Source organism: Myotis nattereri, assembly GCF_964212035.1.
Source record: "Myotis nattereri genome assembly, chromosome: 9".
Classification (NCBI taxonomy): Eukaryota; Metazoa; Chordata; class Mammalia; order Chiroptera; family Vespertilionidae; genus Myotis; species Myotis nattereri.
In genome coordinates, this window is record NC_138084.1 from 35197366 (window position 1) to 35223927 (window position 26562).

Consider the following 26562-nt stretch of genomic DNA (forward strand, 5'->3'; position numbering starts at 1 on the left):
GCGCCTAGGGTGCAAGAGCAAGCAGTCAGTCAGTGTCATTGTTATCATTCGATTACCCCAAACTATGGCTGTCAAAATTCCCAGGATTAGTTACTCAACACATGCATTGATTTGCACATCCATTGAGCACTTGCTGCATGAATGGCAGATAAATGTAAGAGACAGTCCCTGACAGCAGAGAGCCCCCAGGCTAGTGGTGCACCCCAAACCAGACCATTCCAATGTGATTCCTTAGGCAGAGGCGATACAGGGCGTGGCGGGTGCACGACCCGGTGGCCAGGGAAGACTTGTTGGGAGATGATCCTTCAGGTCTCTGCTGCTTCTGCTCATTTCATAAGCAGAGGCATTCACTGCCCTTGTGTTCCAGACCATCATACCTCAAGCAGCCTGGGAAGGAAGGCAGAGAGAGCTGTCCTCCTTTGCCTGGGGTCCACTGTAAACAGCCTGGGTTCTCTAAGCTTGACATTCCTCAGCTGTGATGCACCCCCTCTGCAGGCACAGCATCCACCTGGGCCCCACGGTGGCGCTGGGGGCAGGGGCACCGTTGAAAACACAAAGCTCCTGCTGCTTCTGTGCTGTCAAGTCCTGTGTCCTCGACCCAGGAGTTCATGTCTCCCGCTGGCATCCATGAAACGGTGGACGGCTCACGTGTCCCCTTGCAAGTAAACCCACAGACCCTGTTTTGGCAGGCTTCCTGGAAGAGGTGGCAATTAAGCTGTATCTTGAATGATGTCTAGCTAGGAATTCTCGATGGTGAAGAGGAAGAGTATTCCTTGTTCAAAGTCAAGGAAGCACGTGGAAATAAGAACACGTTTGAGGAACACTGCAGTTTAGGATCCCAGGGGTGGGAGCATGCCTGGGGCAGCAGGTGAGGCTAGGAGAGGCAGGGATTAGATCAGGAAGGTCTTTGAGAGCCCAGCCAAGGAGTTAGAAGCACATGCTGAGTTAGGAACACACCCCACGCATCTGGAGTGCTTTAACACACCCCGTGCCATATGCATAGCGCCCTGAGGGGCAGCCCCCGGGGGAGAGAGCCAGGAAGACGGGGTTTGGGTGGCAGATACATTGGTGGGGGCGGAGTTTTGCTTAATCCTGCTGAGTCCTTTGTGCCCTTCAAAAGGCCTGGCTTCGGGGCTTGGAAACGGGAACCTTTTAGTTAGAAACAGAGCACCCTGCCTTTGTGTGGTGCCAGTCGGCCGCCAGAGGAGTGACAGTGATTGAACTTGAAGTCTCATTAGGCTGGCGGCTGCAGAACAAGCCGTGTCTGCGGTGCCTGAGGAGCCGGGGTTGAGGAGCACCCTGGGCGGGTCTGTGGCTGTCCGCTGCTCTCGGAGCCCGGGGGTCCTTCCAGACCAGCCCGGACAGCAGGCGCATGCGGCCTTGGCATCTGGCTGTGAGACACGGGGCCCCGCCCTTCCTTGACCTTTGGCATCATTCTGAAGAACTCACCGAGCTTGCGAGACCATCTTGTTTTGTTTGTAAGATAATGGCAAGGACCACAGTGTTTCCTCATGTGGCCACTGTGACTCAGAAAGTGACCCAGGGAACCGCCCCCTCTCCAGAGCTGCCTCGTTCTCCTTTCCAGGGTCATTCCCGGTTAACCGTTCAAACCAGCCGTCAGCGACGTGATTAAGGGCTCAGTAATAATGCCAATAATAGTAACAGATGGTGATGAAGAGAATCACTGCCATTCCTGGGCCCTTGCTCCGTGCCAGGCGCCGTGCCTGGATCTGACCAGGGTTCCCTCACGTAACCTGCGTGGCGACCATGCTCTTAAAGGAACATTTTTAAAAGTTGTGATAAAATATTTATAACGTAAAGTTTACCATCCCAACCGCTTTTCAGTATATAGTTCAGTAGTAAGTACGCACACTCCCATTGTTGTTAACTAATATCTTTTCATCTTGCAGAACTGAAATACTGAACTCATGAAACCATAACTCTCTACTGCCTCCCTTCCCCACTGCTCGCCCCTGGCAACTCCTTCTCCTTTCTGTCCCAATGACTATGATGACTCTAGGTACCTAAGGTGAATGGACTCTTACAGTGTTTGTCTTTCAGCACAAGGGCTCAGCCATGGTGTAGCATGTGTCAGAATCTCCTTCCTTTTTAAAACTGAACGCTAGTCCATTGTGTGTGTGTGTATACACACACACATACACACATACACATACACACATACACATACACACATACACATACGTATACATATCTATACTACATTTTGATTCCATTCATCCGTCCATGGACACTTGGGTTATTTCCACCTCATGGCTATTGTGAATGACACTGCTATGAACACGGATGTATAAATATCTCTCTGAGTCCCTGATTGCAATTCTCTTGGGTATATACCCAGAAATGGAATTGCTGGGCAATTTTTGAGGAACTGCCAGACTGTCTCACAGTGACAGCACCATTGGACGTTCCCACCAGTGGAGCATGAGGTGGGACATCTTTTAAACCTCTGGTTTCCATGACTGTAGGCATGAGGGGACTTGAGGACCCACACTGGAGCTGAAGGGCTGTGTGACAATCCCCAGGCTCTGCCGCCTTTGGTCAAAGCGGTGCTTCCTCAGCCCCGGTCCCAGGGGCTGCCTCTGCAGGTGGCAGCCACAGTCCCAGGGTGTCTGAAGTATAACTGACACCAGTACTCAGAGGCTCTCGCCGACACCCAGCCTCTAGCCAGCGAGCTGAAGACTGGCCCGGGGTTAGTGTACACAGGCTCGGGCTGCACCTGGGAGATTCATCTCTGGGATCCAAAGATACGTTTTTTGGTTTTTGTTTTTTTTGACCATTAAGATTCTATGTCCCACTCCACCCCTCCCTTATAACCCCTGCCCCCCATGGTCTCCTAGAGGAATCCAAAGGCCTCCCACATGCCTGTGAGGCTCTGCAGACCCCTGAGGGCTCAGGTGGGGGCTGAAGGGAAACGGTTTGTGGTGGTGGTGGTGGTAGTGGTGGTGGTTTCTAAATTCCCACCAGAGGTAGGGAGGGCTTCTTGGGAGGAGGGCCAGAGGCCAGTGCCAGTGGAGGCCTTGGTCATTCGCGCTCCTCTGGGGTCAAAGTCAGGGTCAGGGGAAGGGGACTAGATCAGGTTGGGGTTTGGGATGCAGTTTAATGCTCTCACAGAATTTGCAGTCATGCCCCAGATCCGATGAACTAAGCTGGCCTCCTAAATCAGGCAGGAATGCCTACTTTGGTCCCATCCCAAAGTAGGTAAAATGATGGATAGGGATTGAGTCACCTAAATGTTTGCCCAGATCTCATTGCTCTGTCTAGACCTGCTGTCGGTTTCATTTTTCCCCGCCACCTCCTGGGAGAGAAAGAATAAACGAGACGTCTGGGTATGTTTCAGGGAGCACGGTGCAGTGAGATTTGGGGTCCGAAGTGCACAGGTTGGAGTCTCTGCTCCGTGGGCAGCTTCATTCACGGCTCTGAGCACTGGCTCCTGCTCTGTTTCAGGAGGATTTAGTGACTGCCCCAAGGCCAATGTTTTAGAAATAAGTGACAATGTGTGGAAGGTACCTGGCACTGAATAGGTGCTCAATAAATGTAAATTCTCCTTTCTGACCTAATTTCCTGGGCCTTTGAGGGCAGGAGGCAGTCATTTATTGATTGTGAATGTGACCCATCAGTAAATATGCTTATTTTATTGTAAGGTTACTGAGAAAGTTTCTCAGGTGATGGTGGCTAAGGTGCTAGACCACCCATGAAGATGTTGTGTGTTAAGACAGGCCTCCTGCCAAAGATAAAGGAAAGCAATTTCACTGAGTCACAGAATTATAAATGGCAGAATTCACAGGGTTCTTTGAGCTCCTGTAGATCAGGGACAAAAACATGTGACACACACACTGCCATCCACCCACCACCATGCCTACGGCAGACAGCACTCATCAATGAAAGTTCTCTCCTGATCAGCCCAGATAGAGCCTCAGAACTCGAGATAACACAACACTTCCAGCAGGTAACCAACTGGAAGAGCACTGTACCTGAGACCCATTTCTTAGCCCTGCTTCACCCCAGACCTCTCATTTTACAGATGGAGAAAACAGATGGGAAAGCATATAATTTTCTCCAAATCATAGCTATTGGGACCCCCTGTCCAGTTCATTTCAGTATTTAATATGCTGTGGACTTGGAGTTTCCCGTTCAGGAAGCAGGGTATAGGTGCCACCGTCTCTGCGACATCTCTTAAGGTTAGTGCCAGGGAAGATGTTCTGCCTGATGCTGAGAAATGATGAAGACCAATGGAGAAGGGTCTTCTGAGGCCCAGGGAGCAGAATCAGAAGTTCATAACGTGGAGGCCAGGAGAAGTGTCTAGAAGACTGTGCGCCCTGGGAAGGCAGGGACTTCTGTGTTGACATGGGGTAGGTGCTCAGTATTGAATGAACAAATTTATGGATGAAAACTGTATGACCAAGGAGAGACTTGGGGAATATAAACAGAAGCACAAATACTTGAAGATAAGATTCAGCAAAGAGCTGCAAGTATGAAGATGAGTTTTATTTGCTTGAAAAGGGATTTTCTCTGTGTTTTTCTCTCATTCGTTCATTTATCTACATCAGTGATTTGCAACCCTATTCATTTCATGGCACACACATAAACTAAACTAATTACTAAAATTCTGTGGCATACCGAAAAATATATATTTTGCCAATGTGATAAAAAAATAGGTATAATTTTGATTGAATTGCAAAAAATAATAATAGTAATTACCTCTTTTTTGCTTCAAAGTGACTTTTTTTATATATATATATATTTTATTGATTTTTTACAGAGAGGAAGGGAGAGAGAGATAGAGAGTTAGAAACATCGATGAGAGAGAAACATCGATCAGCTGCCTCCTGCACATCTCCCACTGGGGATGTGCCCGCAACCCAGGTACATGCCCTTGACCGCAATCGAACCTGGGACCCTTGAGTCCGCAGGCCGACGCTCTATCCACTGAGCCAAACCGGTCCCGGCTCAAAGTGACTTTTTAAAAAATCATATATATGTATTTTTTTCTAGTACCAAGAATTAAGCAGTCAGACACAACTTTATTATGCAACATGGCCAATAAGATGCAACATGACCAATTATATGACCTATATACTAGTATTTATGGTTCAAGGCAGGGCATTCATCCCTGACGGCTCTTGTGTTGGCTGTTTTCATTTTGACAATCTAAGGGGAAAGTGGCCAGTGCCCCTGACTAAATAGTCAGTTATTGCATATTTTAAAAATTCTTGCAGCTCACCAATTGAAAATCGCTGGTCTACGTTAATGAGCACCTACCGTTTGTTGGAATGCATACCGGGTGCTTTTATGTGTTTTATTTACTGATCCTTATAATACTGAGAGGTAAATACTTGACAGATGAGGACACTGGAATTTAGGGAAGTTAAAGCCATGATAGATGTTAAATAGAAGAACTGGAATATGAACCCAGATATAAATGTTGGCCTTTTCAATAAAAAGATATATTTCTGAGAGAAAAAGTCATGAAAGTTTATAGCCATAATCCTGAGTGGTTTTGAAGAGGCTACCATGAACCTTCCAGCACCTGGTTCTGTTCCTGTCATTTATATTAAGTCATTAACACACACACTCCCCCCCCCCCCCTCCAAATTCTCCCAATGAAAAACCAAGAAACACAGGGGCCATTTTCTCCCAGGGATGGCAGAGCCCCTAGGGGTCACCGGGAGAGGGTATCAGAGGGGGGTGGTTAGGAAACTGTGGAATCTCTCACCCACTTTTGCTGTCACTAGTGATCAGCTCTGAGACCTGCTGCCACTCAGAGGGACATTCTAAGCCACTGGGGAAGAGTATTTTAAGTGGGTGGCTGTGCTCGTATCTGAAGAAGTTGGCCACCGGCACATTTCAGTGATGTGATGTGATGTGGCAAATACAGCCACAGGGAAACAGCCCACATTTTCCAGTCTCATAATTCAGGGCCTCCCTGAAGAGGGAGAAGGTGCAAAAGGCAGAGAGAGCCCACCACCTCCTGTGAATAGGGGTCAGGATGGAACACATCCTGGCTGGACAATGGGGGAGGGCCCATGCCTCAGGCCAGCAGGTCCCCCGGGGGGTGGCTGGAGGTGGGCAGGGGTCAGCAGATTTCTCAGGCCCTGAGCCATAGGACTTAGGCTCAACCCCACCTGCACAAGTTCCCACCCAGCACCCTTTTGCTTTATCTATGCTTCTGGGGCCCTGTTTTCCCCCTTAATGTCTATGGGACCTCCTTTCCCAGAGGGAACACACACCCTGCAACAGAAAGGCCTACCTAGGCAGAGCTGCGCCCTCCCTGTGACAGTCTTGCTAGGATTTAAAGGGTGAGAGGAAGGAAAGAGAACTAATATTCATTGAACACCTACTATGAGCCAGGTACAGTGTGATTATTTCATACTAGAGGCTCGGTACATGAGATTTGTGCACTTGCGGGGGGGGAGGCCCCTCAGCCCGGCCTGCGCCCTCTTGCAGCCCGGAAGCCCTCGGGGGGATGTCCCACTGACAGCTTAGGCACCCGCCGGCAGTTGGACATCCTTAGTGCTGCCATGGAGGCAGGAGAGGCTCCCGCACCGCAGCTGTGCTCGCCAGGTGTGAGCCTGGCTTCTGGCTGAGCAGCACTCCCCCTGTGGGAGTGCACTGACCAAGGGGGGGGTGGGCAGCTCGTGCATTGAGCATCTGCCCCCTGGTGGTCAGCACACATCATAGTGACCGGTCCGATTTGCATATTAGCCTTTTATTATATAGAATAAGCTCTTTTCCTCAACTCTTACCAAACCCACATCAACCAGGGGGTACTAGCCCCACTTTAAATAAACGGAAGCACAGAGTGACTTGCCAAGCTCACACAGCTAGTAAGGTGCAGAGTTGGGATTTGGAAACAAGTCTGTCTGACTCCAAAGCTCAGACTCCCACTGTGTAACACAACCTTACACCGGGGTCAGACGGGAAAGTCACCAAAGGTCACTGACTTCCGGCAGATGCCATGGTATATGAACCCACTTATCACCTTCCTGGCAACAGCATTGGTTGGGTTTGATCATCCCTATTTTATAAATGAGCAGCCCAGTGTTATTAAATGACTTACCCAGGCTTGGCCAGTAGGGAGAACCGAGGAGGGAAGCAAACTTGGGGAGCTCACTGTGGGGGTAGTGGGTCCTTTCTGTAGCTGTGGCCTGGGCCTGGGCTTGGAGAGCTGGAGCAGACCAGGGGGTGTGGGTGGGTTCTTGGTGCTGGCACTTCAGCGGCAGCACCGGGGCCATGGAGACGGTGGGTGGCTCCAAGGTGTCTGGGGTGTCTCGTGTGCCCACACCACCTTCCCTCCACCACTGCACGCAGCCGGAGCCTTCCGTGTTCCCTGCCATCCCTCCCAGGTGAAGCAAATAAGACGTGGCTGCCTGTGAGCGAAATGAGGCCAAAGCGTGTTTGTTCATGCCTGGAACATATTAAGGCTTTGTTCAGGCTCATTAACATACACGGTTCAACTTGAAAAGGTGAACAATCCCACAAGCCCCCTTGTTAGTCCTCACTGTGGCAGAACTCTGTGGGTAGCGCTGGGGGAGAGAAGGAATTAGTGCCAAGGGCAGGAAGGAGGCCCGGACAGAGGGGGCTGGAAGTCCCTTCAAGGCGCAGGGCGAATGCCAGGGGGCCCTCCCACCCAGCGGCCTGGCAGTGGGCTGTGAAGGTGGCTTTTTTCTGCGAAGGGGAAAACAACTTTGTGTTGATTTAAACTTTCTTCTTTTCCTATTTTTTTTAAAGGAAATTGGAGGAATTCTTTGAGATGTATTTTTAAAAGAGGGCGATAAATTGCAGGCACTACAGCAGTGGCTCCTGACTTTGGATATGCCGTACAGCCACCTCTCACCCTGGATAGGGCGGTGGGGGGAAATCACACCCTTGTTTCCCCTTACGTTAAAGCAGCACTTCCTCCAATCTTCAACACAGGCAGCGGGCCACAGTGTCCCTAGCAGTGCCTTTGTCCCCAGGAGCAGTCACGGAGAGCTTCACATTCTCTTACTGTGGCTGCCAGTGTCTTTCAATAGCATTTATGCTCATCACTACTTAGAAATTAAGATTGTTGTCAGACCTGCTCGTAGATCTTACTATTCGGAGTGTGAGTAAAGAAGCCCATGAAACACTGTATCTGGCCCTGGCCAGGTGGCTCCGATGGTTGGAGCATCATCCCGTGCACCAAAAGGTTGTGGGTTTGATTCCCTGTCAGGGTGCATCCCTAGGTTGTGGTTTGATCTCCGGTCGGGGCACAAGGCAGCCGACCAATATTTCTCAATTGATGTTTCTCTGTCTCTCCCTTCCTCCCTCTCTCAAAGCAATAAACATATCCTCAGGTGAAGATAGGGAAAAACAAAACAAAGAAGAAACCCCACTGTGTCTCAAAGTATTTTGATAACTGTATTTCAGTGTAATCCTTTTCCTCTGTAATCTTGTGTCTTCTTTTATTCATCTAAATGCATTCTGAGCAGTGGCCTATGGCCCCCAGGTAGCTGCCATAGGAGTCCATGACACCAGAAAGATTAAGACCCCTGGTTTAAACAAAGGCGAGTGGCCATTGCCCACTCTGGGGCCTCTTGCTCATTCAGGTTTAGACATGGCCTCTCGGGCAGAGGGAATCTGTATGGAGTGCAATCCCCATCCTTGTAGATGGGAGTAGAACCCCCGTGTTCCCAGATAATGCCAGCCTCCATACAGGTGGTCTGAGCTCTAAGGACGAGAAGACACATTCTGGTTACCAGCAATGCTGGGGTCAGGGTCCATCTCAGAGGCAGGGTGCGCACGTGGTCTCAGATCTGCTGTGGGACGCCCGCGTGGCCCAGGTGGGAAGCTTAGGGCTCTAGTGTAGGTTAGGGGAGGGAAGGCGAGGCCTTGGCTGCAGCTTGGGAGTGTGAAGGTGCCCTCTGGGGTGTCTCCTGACCTCCTCTCACTCTGAGGCCTATTTTGCCAGTGGCCTGGCTTAAGGACACAGACAAGACATCCAGCTGGAGGTCTTTGATGTGTCAGGAAGGACCACATGCCACACCCCCAGAGCCTATTCTTGCTCAGAGAAGACTTCACCTGCTCCACCGAAGAACCCAGGCCCAAGCCCATGGGATGGACAAAGAAGAGGAGAAAGATCCAGGTTCGTCACTCCCCAGTTCTCCCCAGTATATGGGCCGACGGACTGAGTCTCAGAATACCCGACTCTGAGACATTAGGTCTTGTATAGGCACCATCTCTAAGTGCGAAGAGTAAGGAGGGGCTGGTATATTTATTACTTTTTCTTGCCAAGACAAAGGAAAGACAATTTGAAGAGGTTGGGTTAGGCCATGTCAACTCACTGACTCATTAGGAAAGAGTTAACAAGAAACTGGGTAGATGTGGAGAAACTCCATCCCCAATGACTGAGGAAGGGTCCTGAATATACCCCAATCTAGCTGAGCAGGAGCTGTTTGTAATTACTGAAAAGCATGAGCAGACCCTTGTACCATGACCCTGAAACCTACCCTCCCTCTACCCTTCATCTTTTGCATTATTCTTTCCCTTGAAGGAATGAAGGAGTCACACAGCCAATCATGTGCACAATGCCAGGCTTGTTGGGTACAGGTAAATGATGTGAATGTGACTAAGTTTACTGCTGTTATTGCTTTGCTAGAAGTAAGGAGATTTCTAGCAAAGCTGTGGCTACCCCACAAGGCCCTGATTGGACCCCACTCGCCATAGTCACGGGAGCATCGTCCTAGCCCCGTGGTCGGCAAACTGCGGCTTGCGAGCCACATGTGGCTCTTTGGCGAGTGTGGCTCTTCCTAAGCCTTAGGCCAGTGATGGCGAACCTATGACGTGCGTGTCAGAGGTGACACGCGAACTCATTTTTTTGGTTGATTTTTCTTTGTTAAATGGCATTTAAATATATAAAATAAATATCAAAAATATAAATCATTGTTTTACTATGGTTGCAAATATCAAAAAATTTCTATATGTGACACAGCACCAGAGTTAAGTTAGGGTTTTTCAAAATGCTGACACGCCGAGCTCAAAAGGCTCACTATCACTGCCTTAGGAGTACCCTAATTAAGTTAATAACAATGTACCTACCTATATAGTTTAAGTTTAAAAAATTTGGCTCTCAAAAGAAATTTCAATTGTTGTACTGTTGATATTTGGCTCTGTTGACTAATGAGTTTGCCGACCACTGTCCTAGCCTGTAACAGGCCATGGTCTCCTAGTCTGGAAGCATAAAGACCCAGACACTGCTGCCATGGCAACGGCTCTGCTGTCCTCCAAGGCCAAAGGCTGTTTGTCTGGAGCAGATGCTGCACCGAGGGGGGCTCCGATTCTGGTTGTGTGTGTTCGAGAAAGTGGCAGCGCCTGGCAGGACTGGAGGCGGAGGGGATGCAGGATGCGGATGGAGATGTGAGCCAGGCAACTATTTCAGCCCCAAACTAGAAAAGGAGGAGGAGGGGGGGAGGGGGAGGGGTGGGGGAGGGGGAGGGGGAGGAGGCGGGCGGGGGGTGCTTCTGAGGTGGCTGAGTTTGTGGATGAGAGGTCAGAAGGGGTAAAGCAGAGAAGCCCTTTGGACCAGCGACAAAAAGCTTGTGAGAAACAAGAGCCAAGACCTGCCTTCCCATAGACACTCCTGTCAGGACTTCCTGGAGTTGTCTCCTAGGAGACCTGTCATAGTGACACCCCACACCCTGCTCCCCTTGGAGACCTGCCCTCTCCCCCAGGAGGGCTGGTCACAAATCCAGTATCTCCTTCCAGGCCCTGATGCATTGGCGTCAAGGGGGGCTCGTGGCTCCTCAGATGCAGCACAGCCAGGAGGGCCACCCTCACCCCCAGATGTTGCTTCTGATGCCTGCCATTCACTGCCCAGAACATTTGTTTTAAAAGAGAAAACACATAAAGACCCTCCCCATGGGGTCAAGGCTGGGGTTGGGGGTGGCCTCAGACACCAGTCAGAACCACAGGGACACCCAGCAGCGAGGACCGAGACTTTACAACAAATCACTTGGCTTCACAGGAACGCCAGCCCTGCCAGGCCCTTGAACGGCGAGGGCAGAGGTGTCTGGCCAAGGAAAATAGCATCAAACCTGCTTGGCCTGAAGAGCAGCCGGAAGGCCAAAGAGACAGTAGAGTGGGCAAAGCCAGAGAGGGCCAAGGTGGAGATGAAGGAATTCATGAGATCAGCCACTGAGCCGTATGGCTTCTAAGCAGAGGGATGTGGAGTTGGCCTCCTTGCTCTGCAACTGCCCGAGATTGCTGAGAGAACCATGCCCCCAGCCTGTATCTCGGCTTTCCCAGTGAGTCCTGACAAGTCTTAGAAGCAGCTGTTGGTCCTTCGAGCCTAAACGTGTTCTAATTTTCACCCACCTTTTACAGGGGAGGATACTGAGGGCACCAAGGAGACAGGCGCCAGTTGCCCAGTGGGGAGAGTCAGGGAGGGCTTCACTGAGGAGGAGACATTTGTGCTGCTTCTTAAAGATGAATCTGAGGGCATTCTAGATAGTGGTTCTCAACCTTCCTAATGCCACGACCCTTTAATACAGTTCCTCATGTTGTGGTGACCCCCAATGTCATTCTTACAGATTGACCATAGTGATTAATCACAAAAACAATATGTAATTATATATGTGTTTTCCGATGGTCTTAGGCAACCCCTATGAAAGGGTCGTTCGACCCCCAAAGGGGTCGCGACCCACAGGTTGAGAACTGCTATTCTAGAAGCAGGGACCAGGATTGGGTCCTGGGGTGGGTCAGGAAATCAGACTTGGAAAAAGGTTGGAGACTGGCCCTGAAGGGCTCTGTGTGCCCTGCCAAGCTTGGAGCCAGGTTGGGTGTCTGAGGGATCAGAGTGAGTGAGAACTGAGCCTTGGGCGGTGGATGCTGTGAGTGCAGTTCCTAGGTTCCGGGTACAGGCAGAGCGGAGAGCGCCCCAGTGATGGAACCGCAGGCCCTCTGCCAGGCCACCTGAGGATACACCTGGTTTTTCATTCATGCCACCTGGTCACATGGCTTTATATGCCAGGGCCACAGACACAGTCTGCCCCTTCCCCGGGCCTGGAGGGCAGCCTGTCTCCTCCCATTAGGTGTTGATCAGATTAGTCGAACCTCAGTGTCCTCCCGGGCCCTGGGCAGGAGCAGCTTGCAGAACAATTACGGTGAGGGATGTGAGTCAGCAGGCTGCGGCAGGGAGCCCGTGGAGAGGGAGAGAGGCTGGTGTCCTGAGCCCGGCCTCTGCACCACGCTGTGAGGTGCTGCAGGACACTGTTGGTGCTTTCAACCCGAAGTTGCTGTCAGGTTCTTGATGACTGGAACAGCAGCTCTCTTCTGAGTATGCAGCGCTAACTGGGTGCCTGGTGAACCCCAGACTCAGGCCAGTGGTCCCCACTCTGTGCCTTTGGAATGGGGCATGGGAGCCCTGCAGACCTAAAGCCCTGGACACATTGGTGGGGGGGGAGTAGGGAGGGCGCCCTCCCTCCACTGCGCTAACTCAGGAGGGGCCATAGCACTCATCTGGCTAGAAAGGACTTGGGCACATGAGACGTTTCCTTTGGAATGAAATGCGGTGTAAGTTTGCCAACGGCAACGTCACTGAGACTAGAAGAGAGTGGGGGAAGGCCTGTGAGTGTGGCCTGGCAGCAGACAGGGTCCCTGAGGAGGGAACAGGCCCTGTTCCGGAGCACCCCCCTCCATCCCTGAAGGTCTCCCCAGGAGGCTGGTGGAGAGGGGACCCCCGGGGTGGGACCTGGGGGCTGTGTAGGGGGCGGGAGCAGGAGGAGAGGGAACTCCAGGGCTGTTTCTGCAATGATCCTGGCGCTGAGGGGGTGGGAGGGAGCGGTCTCCACACCTGGATGCCCAGCGGCTGGAGGACGCATTCTCCTCTCAGGGCTGAAAGACTGGGGAGGAAGAACTGGCTGGAGCAGCCCCAGGAGACATGGGCTTGTGCAGACACTGGACTTCAGCATAAGAATAGCTGGCACCAGCGCCTGGCTCCTGCCTGGGTTTTTCCATAGGGCGGGCTCTGCATTGTGGGTCAGGCCAGAGCCTGTGGTGAGCCTCAGGGCCATGCCTGCCCTGAGCTGGTGGAAAGGTTCCGGTGCAACCTCCAGCTGTGAGCAAGGCAGACCTGTGTTCTATAGGTTCCTGCCACTGGCCTACTTTTAAGGTCAACAAGGACTCAGGGAACCTGAGCACCCCACTTGATTTGTGGATGAAGGGGAGACTTCCTGCTCTTCTCCCTCAGCACTGCTCTTAACCCTCTAGGCACCTTGGTCCAGGGCTCAGCCTCGGGGACCCTGCCCTCCCACAGAAGCAGAACTAATAGCCCCCTTCTCCTGCCATCCCCAGAGGCCTCCTGTCTCACACAGCCCCCTCCTGCCCCCTCCTGGGCCCCCAGCCTCCAGCTCCCAGGGTTGCCCTTATCTCCATAGAGCACTGGGTGGGTTTGGCAAGTGCTGGCCTCTGCCAATTCTTACCTAAGACCTTGGTAAGGGACTTCATGTCACTGCCTGGCTTTCCTTGTCTATAATATGGGGCTTCTCTTGCTCACCTTGGTTAATCTCTTCCCACCCCACCCCCTTCCCTCTGAAATTCGTCAATCTGTGGCATGCTTCAATGTCTCTGGATCAATTAATTTTGTTCATTAGAGTCCATATATAAGTGAGATCATGCGATACATGTCTTTCTCTGACTGGCTTATTTCACTTAGCATAATAGTCTCCAGGTCCCTCCATGCTGTGTCAAAGGGTAAGAGATCCTTCTATTTTACAGCTGCATAGCATTCCACTGTGTAGATGTACCACGGCTTTTTTATCCACTCATCTGCTGATGGGCACTTGGGCTGTTTCCAGATCTTAGCTATTGTAAATTGTGCTGCTATGACCATAGGGGTGCATATATCCTTTCTGATTGATGTTTCAGTCTTCTTAGGATATATTCCTAGAAGTGGGATCACTGGGTCAAATGGCAGTTCCATTTTTTATTTTTTGAGGAAACTCCACACTATTTTCCATAATGGCTACACCAGTCAGCATTCCCGCCAGCAGCGCACTCAGGTTCCCTTTTCACCACATCCTCACCAGCACTTCTCATTTGTTGATTTGTTGATGGCAGCCATTCTGACAGGTATGAGGCGATACCTCATTGTCGTTTTAATTTGCATCTCTCGGATTAGTGATGTTGAACATTTTTTCATATGTCTCTTGGCCATTTGTATGTCCTCTTTGGAGAAGTGTCTGTTCAGGTCCTCTGCCCATTTTTTTATTGGGGTGTTTGTGTTCCTTTTGCTGGGTTATATGAGAACTTAATGTATTTTGGAAATTAACCCCTTAATCAGATGTTTCATTGCCAAATATGTCCCCCCATATAGTGGGCTCCCTTTTCGTTTGATGCTGGTTTCTTCTGCTGTGCACAAGCTCTGTAGTTTGATGTGGTCTCATTTGTATTTGGAGGCAACAGGGTGCAGTGGAAGGAGGGAGCCTAGGCTTGGGGGTCTGATGGACATGGGTTTGACTCTTTGTTTCTTAAACTCCCTCAGTGACCTTGGGCTCTGAGCTTCAATTTCCTTTATCTGCAAAATGGAGCTTGGTCAATAATTCATCTATTCATCCATTCCTTCTTTATTCTTTGAGTGATGGCGACTGTGTGCAAAGCACCTGCTGGGGGAGATGGGGTCAGACGCACAGCAGGTGCTCTCTGAACCTTCACGGCGGCCCTCCCGGCCTCAGCTGCAGCAGGCACAGCCCTGAGGCCTCCCTCCTTCCCCTGAAGCCTTGGGCTCCAGAGGAGACTATGGGCGGCCCAGCCCTGGAGGGTCCACCTTGTGGCTCCTCCTTTGGGCCTCATGAGCACAAGAATGTCTGGGATTCCGGAGGCGTGTGGCAAAGTGCCCGTGGCCAGTGTGAGAGGGAAGCGTGGCGGCCTACGGGCCTCGGAGAGGCCACGCCCCACCTGCCCACACCTACACGCAAGGTCGGCCTCTCGGGGTCAGGCGCTGCTTACTTCCCTCTGAACTCCTGCCTCCTTGGAGCTGCTCTCCTCTGACAAACTCCGAACGGGAAAATCAAAGATACAGAACAGCTCCTTTGCCATTTTCCACTATTTCATGAGAGTGTCCAAGCACCAGAGCCATGTCCAGGCCCAGCATTCTGCCAACTCTCCCGCCAGCCCCCCTCCTGCGGCATCTGAACAGAGTGCCGGCAGCTCCAGCCAGAGCTTTCTAAATATAGCGCTCTCCCCGGACAACAAAGACTGGTCCTCCAATGGCTTCAGTCCCGGCCAGCCTCAGACGTCAGACATCCCCCCAGGATGGGAGGGGGGAGCGGGACAGACAGCGGGACAGACAGGAAGTGACTGGAGAACAGGGACCAGAGAGGAGCTGCTGGAGCCAGCTCACAAGTGACGTTGAGACCCAGACGTCCAGGGCTGTGGCCTTGGCCCTGAGTTCCTGCCTGCTGTCTCTGGGGATGTGTGGGGCCCAGGGCATTGTCTCAGGCTAGTCCTGTCCCCTGAGGAGACAGATTAGTGCTGAAGGGAGAGGAAAATGAGCTTCCAGGAAGAGGGGGGAAAAGCCTGTCTTTAGGGTCAGACCCACTGGCTTGACTCTGGACAGACCCTACACCTTAAACCTCAGCATCCCCATCTGTGACGTGTGGATAATAAGACCCATGTGGAGAGGGATTAAGGAGAACTTGTGCCGAGTGGCAGCCCTGGTCGCCCTGCGTGCCAGGACTCTCTGGAGGCCATGGGTTGCTGTCGTGGGCTCTGAAGGGCAGGGGCCCAGCATGGCACCTCCCCCTCCTGCTCCAGGGCACTCAGGTGACCCTACCTTCTGCCCTTGTGCCTTTAATTTCACCTTGGTGGAGCATGGAGTCCCCCTTCTAGTCCTAGTGGTCCGAGAGGTACCCCAAACCCAGAATCTGCACAGCCTCCTACTTCAGGGCTCACCTTCTCAGACACCCTGTGCCCAGTTGGGTGCTGAGGCTCCTTAAGACATTGGCCCACATGTGAGTGTAACACGTGAGCACAGATAGAAAAAACTGAGATTACTGAAAAGAAGAAAATCCTGTTTTTCTCAGCTCTGCTTGGTGTGTGTGTGTGTGGGGGGGGGTGGTGGTGGTGGGGGGGCATCCACGTCCTCCCCTCCTACCCTTTCAGTTCTATTTCAGGAGGGAGGACCTGACCTGTTCCCAGGTCTCTGACACCAGGAAAGATGGGACCCTGCCCCTAAGTGTAAGTAAGGGGTCCTCAGGAGAGACCCCCAACTAACAACCTTACTGTATGGAAAGCCTGGTCTTCATACAACAAGAGGCCCCTCTGCCCCAGGCACTTTACTCCTTGGGCATGCAGGCTGCTGGATCCAGACACACCCTGCATGCAGATAAGTCAGGACTAGATGTGGAACCCCCAAGTGAGGGCAGGGTCGGAGCTGGAGGGCTGTCGGTGGAGACACTAGCCTGTTGTTTGGACCTGTCTTTTTGCAGGGGGCTCCCGGCGAAATCAGGCATGGGGGGGGGGGGCCGGTGTAAAAGATGCACAGCTGCTGCTGCTATGGCCACCGTTCACAGAGCACTGACGCCACACGGCTATTCAGTGGCAAAACCAGGATTCACAGTTTGTGCCCTCCTGGCCTCTAGGGTCATGCTTTGGAGTTCCAAGGTTTGCCGTATGATCACAATTCTTAAAGAGCTTTGGTAGGGGATGCTGGGAACGCGCATCCACAGTAAACAGGCCGCAGACTGTTAGAACAAAAGCTCTGCACTCTCTCAAAGGGAAGTCACGCTGGACTCACCTACCAGCCCTTGTAGGCAGCAAAACCACGTCAGCTAAGGAAACCAGTAGCTTCGGTGTTTTCAATTTTTCAAAAGTCTTTGGCAAAGTTCCAGGCCAAAAAATTTTCCATAGCTAGAAAAAAAATTCCTTCACCAGGGCTTTGCAGGGAATGCTCTGTCATGCATAGGAGCCAGCTTAGGGAAGGGAACGTATTCCTAAGGATGAATGTGTGCTTTTCTTGATGGAGAGTTGTAAACTCTCACAGGGATTGGTGCTGGAAGTCCTAGCTCATATCTTTTTTAATTAGAGATCTGGAAGAGGAAGCATGTAGTGAAAATTCTGCGTTGACAGGATTCTTGGGAAATGAGAAGCCAAATTAATGGAAGGTGTGTGTTTTTTGCTTTGGTCCCCCAATCATTGCTAATGATCAGCATTCTGTTAGCCTGTTCACCACAATAACGGGTTTTACCCATTCAGCACGTATCTGCCCCTATATACCAGGCACTGTGCTAGGCACAGGCACGTATCATATATGTTGTTATTCTGCTTCACAAAATGGGATTTCATGGTTCTCCCACTTGCTTTTACTTACTGATGTAAACATGATAATGCAAAGTGTGGTGAGCCGGCACGGCCATGGCATACTCAGTGCCACATTGGGCGCCTTATGTGCCGAGCCAGCTCAGCCAGGCTCAGGGAGCCTGAGTGGGGGCGGTGAAGGATTGAGAAAAGACAGACAAGAGAATAAAAGCTGGGTCTGGGTGGGATGCTGCCCTCTCTGATAGAGAGCTGGCAACAGTGCTACGGACTATAAGCTGTGTATTTTATAGCCAGATTCCACAAGGCACAGTAAGGGTGTGGTCAAGATGTTTATAACATTCTTGTGGGTTTCAATCCTACTCAACTACATGCACCTGAACTCTGTCAAGCCCACATCACTCAGGCACGTGTGGCCACGTGTTTGGACCATAGGTTCAAGCTTGTAGCTATAGCTCTTGGCTATAATTGTGCTGGGAGGTCTTTGCCCTCCAAGCTGGGACTTGCACGTGGCCATGAGAGGTCTGTGCCTTCTCATCAGTCCAAGGCTGGAACCTGTCCAAACACTGTAGCCGCTCTCCACAGCAAAGAACCACCTCCATCTTTTTCATGTCTGTCTGGTGGCAATTTCCCATGAAATGACCACACAGCAGTTTAATCAGCCCCCTCTTGTTGGGCATTTCCATTACTTCTGGACTAGAAATACTACCACAGTGTAGCCTTTAACATCCCTGGACTCAGGTATGTGTACATGTGGACAGTTTCCGAGGGTGGTGGTCACCTGGAAGGGAAAGTACTGGGTCACAGTGGACAAGCATTTAAATGTGTGACAGGTGTTGATGAATTGCCTGCAAAAACACACCCAGCTAAAGGTTAATGTCCCCCAAAGTGTCTGGCACTGCCCACTTCCTCAAATCCCTACCAGTATCGGCTATCACATCGGTTTCCTATTGCCCCTGCACAGCTTCCCATAGTTCACAACAGGAATTTGTTATCTTACGGTTCTGTAGGTCAGAGGGCTGGCAGGAGTCTCTCTGGACTGAACTCTGTGTTGGCAGGGCAGTCTGTTCCCTGGCCTGTGGTTCTGGTCCATCTTCTAAGCCAGCGGTGTTGGGAGGGCTGGTGGAGTCCTCCCCCGTGGCATCACCCTGTTTCTGCCCCTTTCCATCTTCATAGCCCCTTAGCTTACACTGGGCACACCTGGGTAATCCAGGCGCCTCTCCTTATCATCAGGTCCGCTGATTAGCAGCCTCCATTCCTCCTGTGACTTTAAGGCCCCCTGCTATGTAACGTGACGGGTCCGCAGGTTCCAGGGAGTGGGATGTGGGCACTTGGGGAGGGTAGTCTTCCTCAACCACAGAGACCACCAGCCTTTCTAACCGTTTTCATTGTAAGTGAAAGCTCTTGGCGGTTGCATCTTCCTGATTATTGGTGAGGTCAAACATCTTCTGGGTGTGGAGGCAAAGTGACTTTGTTCCTAGGAGTTGTCTGTTATACCCTCTGGCTCCTTTTCTGTGGGGTTGCCTTAAAAAAAAAAAAAAAAAAAAAAAAAAAAAAGAACAATAAATTCCTTGAGGGCAAGGACCTTCTCATATCACCCCAGTGCTTCAACTGTGGCTGGGGTCAGAGAGGACGCGGATGCCTGTGCCCCGCCCCCTCCCCCCATCCCCTCGCTCAGCGGTTCTCAACCTGTGGGTCACGACCCCTTTGGCGGTCGAACGACCCTTTCACAGGGGTCACCTAAGACCATCCTGCATATCAGATATTTACATTACGATTCATAACGGTAGCAACATTACAGTGATGAAGTAGCAACGGAAATAATTTTATGGTTGGGTCACAACGTGAGGAACTGTATTTAAAGGGCCAGAAGGTTGAGAGCCACTGCCCTAGCTGTTCTCCCTGGGAGGAAAGGTCAGGACGCTTCCGCTGAACTGGCCGGCTTGAGTCTCTGTCTAGGGCGCGTGGTGGCTGAGACGAGGCTCGTCTGGAGGTTCACTTACAGCCCAGCGGGCTTCTCAGGCCACCTGGGCTCTGGGGTCAGACAGAGGGAGTGCCCAGCCCCAGCTCAGCTCTGACTCCGGCAGCCCTCCCACCCCCACCCCCACCCGAGCCGCAGTTTTCTCACGCGGGAAACAGTGCCGGGGGCACGCTGACATGTTAGGGTTGCTGGCATGGGAACACGGATGAGTCAGACACTGGGAGACGCAGAGAAGAGCAATGTTTGGTCATTTTGCGGAGGCAGGCAACATGCTCTCCTCTGACATTTTAAAAGAACTTACAGTAAAGATTGAAATTGCTTTTCAATTATGCTGGGTGTCAACCCCTGCTTCTTCTGGAGGCCCTGGGGACCCCGGGGCCTGGTGCCGGTGGTGACTTCTACGCCCCCTCCAAGTTGGCCTCGTCCCCATGCATGCCCTCCCCTCAGAACCTCAGAAGGTTTGCTGGGGCCCAGAATCCCTGCCGCAGGCGGATCTTTCTCCCCCCCCCCCCCCCCCCCCGTCTCTGAGGCGGCATCCGGAGCCCCGAGCCCGGTCTCCCAAGGGCTAGTGGTGGAGCGAGTCCCCTACCCTGAAGTGACTGTATGATCCTGGGCCTGTCGGCCTCGCTGAGCCTCCCCTTTCAGAGCGTAGTGAGGGAACAGTCATCCCCACTGCTGCCCGCTGGGCGAGCCCCGCCTGTGCTGGCCGGGGTGACGGGTCCTCGGTGGTGGCTCTTGTCATGGCCTCCCCACTCCTGCCCTTCTTTCCTCTGCGGCTGCCAGGGCCCAGGTCTGCGCTGACACAGCCCAGTGACCAGTGACTGGCAGGACCACAGTGACCCTCCCGTGACCTCCCTCTCTGGGCCTCGGTGCTGGACAGAGTCCCTTCCTTCCTTCTCTCCATTTCTCCAGCCAAGTGGGGCTGGCAGCCATGAGCAAGCGCCTGGGTGGGTGGGGTGGCGGGGGGGGGGGGTGAAGAGAACGCAAGCCGTGTCCCCTCCTCCTTTGGAAGCTGGCGGCTGCCCTGGTGAGCCCCAGACCTAGGACCCTGATGTGGGCTCCCTGTGGCCACCCTTTTCCTTCTCAGTCAGCAAGGCCCTGATGAACTCCAGCTCCTCCTGGGCCGCCACCAGGGCCTGCAACTCATTAGCTCCTTTTATGAAATCCATCTGCTCAGAGCAGAAGCATGGCCCTGGTCTCCGCGCTCCCCAGCCTGGTGTGCGCGCGGAGGCTGCACACAGAGATGATTGTTGAGCTGGGTGTGGCGTCCCAGAGGGCAGGAGCCTGGCCGTGCTGTGTGGGTGAGGCCCGCCAGCCCGAGGGGTGCTGGAGCCTGTCTCTGGGCCCTGAGCCTGAGAGCTGAGGGTGGGGGGATGAGTGGGGCTTCCTCTTCCTGGGTGAGGTGGGCTAGCTGACCGGTCTTTCCTGATGAAGCTGCCCCCTCCCCGACCCCCCAGGAGTGCATCATCGACGAGGACTGCGGGTCCCGCAAGTACTGCCAGTTTGCCAGCTTCCAGTACACCTGCCAGCCGTGCCGGGACCACCAGACAGTGAGTGTCCAGAGGCCTCCGGGCTGCAGCACCAGGGCCGTGGGGGCCCAGAAAAGAGCCCTGGGGAGAAGCCCTCTGTCCCCGGTTCTCCCGGAGCTCCACCGGGTCCCCACTGGGAGGAATCCCGCCACAGCATCCTGTGGGCTGACTCCTGGAGTGACCAGGAGGCCATCTGCAGACCCAGCCTCCTGGACGACAGGCAGCCCTGTTTTCCACCCGCCGCGGCTGGAGCTGCGTTCCCTCCCGGCTGTCCCGCTGGGCGCCATCATTGAGCACGGCAGGGGGGAACCAGCTCTGCTCTCTAATTGCATCCCCACGTGGGATCCAGGCCCACGGCACCCACGTGCCTGACCACTCACCTGGCCCTCCCGGGCCTGGGCCTTAATCTAATCAGCTTATCAGACTCACAGTGCTGCCTGCACCTGCGGCCCTAAGCCGCCTCCTTCCTGACCCACGGACCTAATGAGAAGGAGGCAGGGCACAGCCACAAAGGCGCTACATCCTGCAAAGGCAGAGCCTCAAGCTGGGCGGGAGACTCGGGTTCGTGCCTCCCCCAGGGCCCTTTCCCAGCGTGCTGACCCCTCACCTCTGCTCCCATGACCTCCACGCACCCCTCCTCCCCGACCGGGACCTCAGTGTCCTCCTCCGTACAGGGGGGCCATGTGGTTAGCTCACCTGAGTGTCTCCAGGCTTTCCCCTGGGCGGCCGCAGGCTGGGCTCTCCGGGTCTGTGAGCGGGCTGTGTGCTCCCCCACTCCCTGCAGGTCTGCACCCGGGACAGTGAGTGCTGTGGAGACCAGCTGTGTGTCTGGGGTCACTGCACCGAGACAGCCACCAAAGGCAGCAACGGGACCATCTGCGACAACCAGAGGGACTGCCAGCCCGGGCTGTGCTGTGCCTTCCAGAGAGGTGGGTGGCCCCGTCCTGGGTCAGGCTGAGCCCTGTCCCAAGCCCCAGCGCCCCCTCCCCCGCACTCCCCAGCCTGAGGTAGCGCTGGCTCCAGTCCTGTGTCCTGTGAACTGACCGGCCCCCTCTTCCCTGGCTTCCATGCGTACTGCCCCTCCCCGGCGAGGTGAGTGCAGGCCCTCTCCCCTCCTGCAGGCGTTTCTGAAAACCTCGCCCTGGGCACCTTCCCCATCCCCTGGTCCACCTGGTACCTCTGCTCCTGCAGTTTTCCTCAGGAACGGCTTTCTGGATAATACTCCTCTGGGAGTGGCAGCCACCCCTGTCCTGTCACTTTAATTAGACTCCCCGGTCCACCTTCCAAGCCTTGGCCAGCACCAGCTGAGCCGTCCCTCCTTTTCTCTCCACTGCTTGGCCCATTTGGGAGCCTCACTGCCCCGGCCTGAGCCCAACCCCAGGCTTTTTTTGGTGCTGAGCCCCAGCCTTGAACACCTTTCTGCCACTGTTAATTTCTCCCGACCTTTGGCCTCAAAGCCCAGCACAAGCCCACCTCTTCCAGGCAGTCCTCCTGAACTGCTCCAGCCTTCCCAGCTCATTCTCTCTTGAGCCCCTGCTGCCATCTTATTTCTTCTCCACTTCAAGCCTAACCTCCACATGGGGGTTGAGGGTGGAAAGTGGGAGGCTGCACCCCATTTCTCCCTCCCCTGGTGCCTGCCTTGGTGCTGGGGCGCAGGGTGACTTCTGGCTGGTTCTAGGCCTGCTGTTCCCCGTGTGCACACCCCTGCCCGTGGAGGGTGAGCTCTGCCATGACCCTGCCAGCCGGCTCCTGGACCTCATCACCTGGGAGCTGGAGCCCGACGGAGCTTTGGACCGCTGCCCGTGCGCCAGTGGCCTCCTCTGCCAGCCTCACAGGTGAGGCCCCACCTGCCCATCTTGTCAGGGGCCAAAAGGGGATGAGGTGCCACCCACTGGGGACGCGGGAGCAGGGGAAAGTGGGTTCCATTTAGGATAGGTTTGATGTGAGTGTCCTTGGTCTTCCTGATGGAGGGATCAGCAGTGGTCAGTCCGATGGAACTGGGGCTGAGGAGACGGTGTGGCTGGGGGGAGGGGTACAGCATTGGGGTGCATCTAGATGGTGGCTGACGCCTCGGGAGTGGGTGGCCTGGGAAGAGGGTGTGGAGGGAGGAGCGCTGAGGGCTGAGGGGAGCCCAGGCCCATTAGACAAAGGACAAGCTGAGCAGGCGCCTGCAGAGAATTAGGAGGGAAACCTGGAGGGCCTGCCCCGCCCCAAGTGGGGGCACCAAGCGTGGTTGGAGGCTCTGAGAGACCAAGAAGCACCAGGGCTGCAGCATGGCCGTTCCTCAGTGCGCTCCTCCCAGGCCTCTCAGCATCTGTTACCCAGCTTCTCTGCCAGCAGAGGCCTGGGTGGCTGGGCAGACACCCCCTCCCTGCCCACAGGCCCAGGGCTCCCCCAGGCGCAGCAGAGGAGGCGGTTAGGCCCTGTCCCACTGTCACAGATGGGGGGTGGGGGTGGGATTGGAAACTCTCAGACGCCCCTGTCCTCAGGGCCTGCCCCTGGGGGCTGCCCCTCGAGGACATTCTCCGAAAGTGAGCGCCCTCAGCAATCTTTTCTAAGGCAAGATGTTGGCAGGCGGTTCAGACGGTTGAAGAGATGCTGGAGGAGGGGTCGTGTAGGTGAGGAGACTGGGGGGTATGAGGAGAGCCTTTGTCTCAGGCCCAGGCTCCCCAAGTTGAGAGCTGGCTGTGGCCCTGGGGAGACACGGCCCTTGGCTGAGCCATAGCCCTCTCTCCCCAGCCACAGCCTGGTCTACGTGTGCAAGCCGACCTTCGTGGGGGGCCACGAGGAGGACAGAAAGAGCCTGGTGCCCAGAGAGGCCCCCGGAGATTATGGAGACGGCAGCTTCATTGAGGAGGTGCGCCGGGAGCTGGAGGACCTGGAGAGGAGCCTGTCGGTGGAAATGGCTCTCGGGGAGCCCGATGCCACCGCTGAGCTGCTGGAGGGAGATGAGATTTAGAGCCAGGCCTGTCCTGCGGGTAGACGTGCAATAGACGTAGCTAATTTATTTCCCCAGCTGTGTCCTCTAGGTGTTGGCTCACCAGGCTTTTTTCCATGGCCTCTTCCCAGAACATTATCCCTCCGGCTTGAAACAAGATGAGGTGCCGCGCACTTGTCCAGCTCCCCACAATGCACCCCACGCATCCCAGTTCTGCTGCCTGGGGGAGCACCGGGTGCGGGTGAAGGCGGGACAGGGCTGCTAAACAGGTCCAGTTGGTGGCCGCTTTGCCGCCGCTGGTTGGCAGATGGCACATGCCATTTTGTTCTGTGCACCCCCTGCCCCCAAGGAGGGGATAGAAAAGGATGCAGAATTTCCTCATGACGAGCTTTGGGGAAATGTTGATGCTTATACACGTGGAGAAGAGTGCCCTGTTTAGCAAACATAAACCTGGCAAAAAATCACCAAATGAAACTCTCATGCAGTTCTTCACACGGGCACAGGTACGCTGTGCCTTCAGGGGAAACGTTCTGTGGTCCTCTGAGTAACATGCATTCAGCTTTTTAGCAGCCACTCAGCTCCTACCTCCGTGCCAGGTAAGCAGTTTCACCTCCACAATCCAGTCCTGCTGTCACCACAGCCTGGCGAAGGGGGCGTCGTTCTCCCCAACCGTCAGCATCTTAGAGGCTCAGAGATGTCAAGCTGCTTGCCCACGTCACACAGCTTGTGAAAAGCATAGCAGGATTTCACCCAGTGTGACCCCAAGCCCAGTGCTCCCCCACTGCTCCCCACCAGCCCTGGTGCCACCAAAAGCACCTCCGGCAAAGACGAAAAATGAAATTTTTCTTTTTCTGAGGCACATCTGGAATGGAGGTCAAACTAGCTCCTACATCTCTACCAGACAGGAGGTATTGCCACTGTCCCCTGCGGCAGTTAGCTACATTAGTCACTCTGAAGGTACATGATCGGAGCATAATATTTAAGTTAACTTGCCAGAAACAACACTTGGGTAATTGTGGGGCCAGGATTATAAATGAAATTTGCAAAATCACTTACCAGCAACTGCAAGCCATTAGCAACCACATGGAGAACATCACACCAAGCACGGCTCTGAAACATGGCTGCAGTGCCCAGACTGAGCGCGGAACTGTGTGCTGTGCCACAGACGATCTTTTCAGGTGCCACGGACTGTTTCCATCATGTGTTCGTCCAGAGTTATTAAATTTTAAAGTTGCACCTGATTGTATAAGCATGCTTTCTTTGAGTTTTAAGTGGTGTATACACACATATATTGCATTTAGAAATCGAGCATAAATCACTTAAACTCTTCTTTTGTAGTTCTTGGACTTTTTTCCTTTTGACTTTGAGTAAATATAAAAACCCTTTCATCTAGAAAAAAAAAAATAGAAATGACCTGCATCTCTTCCAGGTAAGTACACTTTCCAGACAACTGAAGCACACCTCTTTCAGCATCAAAATATTTTAGAAATGTTAACCATTCGGGGATGGGAGTGAGTTGTAAGAGTGTCAACGTTGCCCTGTCTTCTGAAAGAGTAAATGGAGTGTGTGTGTCCCTTTTCTTGGTAGCGTTCCTTAATCAAACAGCTCGGGGCCATCACACGACTGTAATAAAGCTACTGTGTATTAAGGTCATCTGGGTGGCAGGCTGCCTATATTACCTCATTTAATCTTCATTGAATTCATGAGTATTTTCTCCATGTAACAGATGAAGAAATGGCGGCTTTGAAAGGTTAAGTGATAGAGCTGGAAGTCAAAAACAATATGAAGTACAGGATACACAGGATCAAGTGATAACTTTAAGATTAAATATAGAGCTCTGTTGAATGTTAAAATCATTATTGTACATTCTTATTATTCAACATATTTACAGAGAGCCTGCTCAGAACCGGGTGCTGTGATATACTCTGGGGGTGCAAGTTGATCCTGATAGGGTCCCTACCCTGAAGGCATCACAGCCTAATGAAGGATACACTAAACCCAGCACCGATAACACATAAGCAGTCAAACCGATATCGTAACAGAATGTTACGGTGCCTCAAAGAATGTGGCTCGGGAGACTTAGCCTGGGAACTGGCTCTCAAAGATGATAGGAGTTGATTAGGAGGCCAGAAGGAATGGAAAAGGCATCTGGGCCATGGGCAGAGGGAGGGAGGCAAGGAGGAGGGAGAGTATGTAGGGGAAATAGCAAGTAATTCATAGTGGCTGGAAGACAAGGTACACTTGAGAAAATGGAGAAGAGGCTGAAAATTATTTCAGTCAAAAAATTTATTGAGCAACTACTATATGTCAGGCTCTATATTTAGTGCCAGGGAGACAATGAGATAAAACTAGGTTCCTTCCTCATGGAGCTTATATGCGGGTATATTATCTTGCTCTACTTTGTTATCATAGCCAGAAAAATATAAGCAAAGGAGAGGCTTTGCAAAATACTTGGCTGAAATCCACATACAGAGTAGCTGGTGTATCTCCTTACAAATCTAAATGGAATGTGGTAAGGGTTAGGCGAAGTTTGGTACGTGAATCTTCCTGCCAGAGTTCCTGCCAAAGACGATAGGGTAGATGCTGTAGATTCAGCTACCCAATGCTATTCACAACCCTGTTCCCTGCCCTTCTCCCACTACAGAGGCTGGAAAACCCAGCTGCCCATGCAGCTAGGGATGACCCAGGTTTCTGGGAAGGGTTATTTGACAAAGGAAAAGAGGCATAAATTAGAAGGCCTCACCCCCATCCCCACCCCCACCCCCGGTTCCCTGCCTTGGAGTTCAGGGGTTCAGGATGTGCTATTGGGCACTGGGGGAGCCATC

The 26562-nt window shown here is 53.0% G+C and overlaps 1 protein-coding gene across 1 annotated transcript in view; it reads left to right on the forward strand.

Annotated features, from left to right (window-relative positions):
* DKK3 (dickkopf WNT signaling pathway inhibitor 3) overlaps window positions 1-24973 on the forward strand; it is a 38406-nt gene extending 13433 nt beyond the window's left edge. Inside the window, exons 5-8 of the mRNA XM_081098899.1 lie at window positions 20728-20820; window positions 21584-21728; window positions 22478-22634; window positions 23539-24973. Of these exons, the coding sequence (XP_080955025.1) occupies window positions 20728-20820; window positions 21584-21728; window positions 22478-22634; window positions 23539-23758 (615 nt within the window). The 3' untranslated portion in view covers window positions 23759-24973. The remainder of the gene's footprint in view (window positions 1-20727; window positions 20821-21583; window positions 21729-22477; window positions 22635-23538) is intronic.
* The last annotated feature ends 1589 nt before the right edge of the window (window positions 24974-26562 follow it).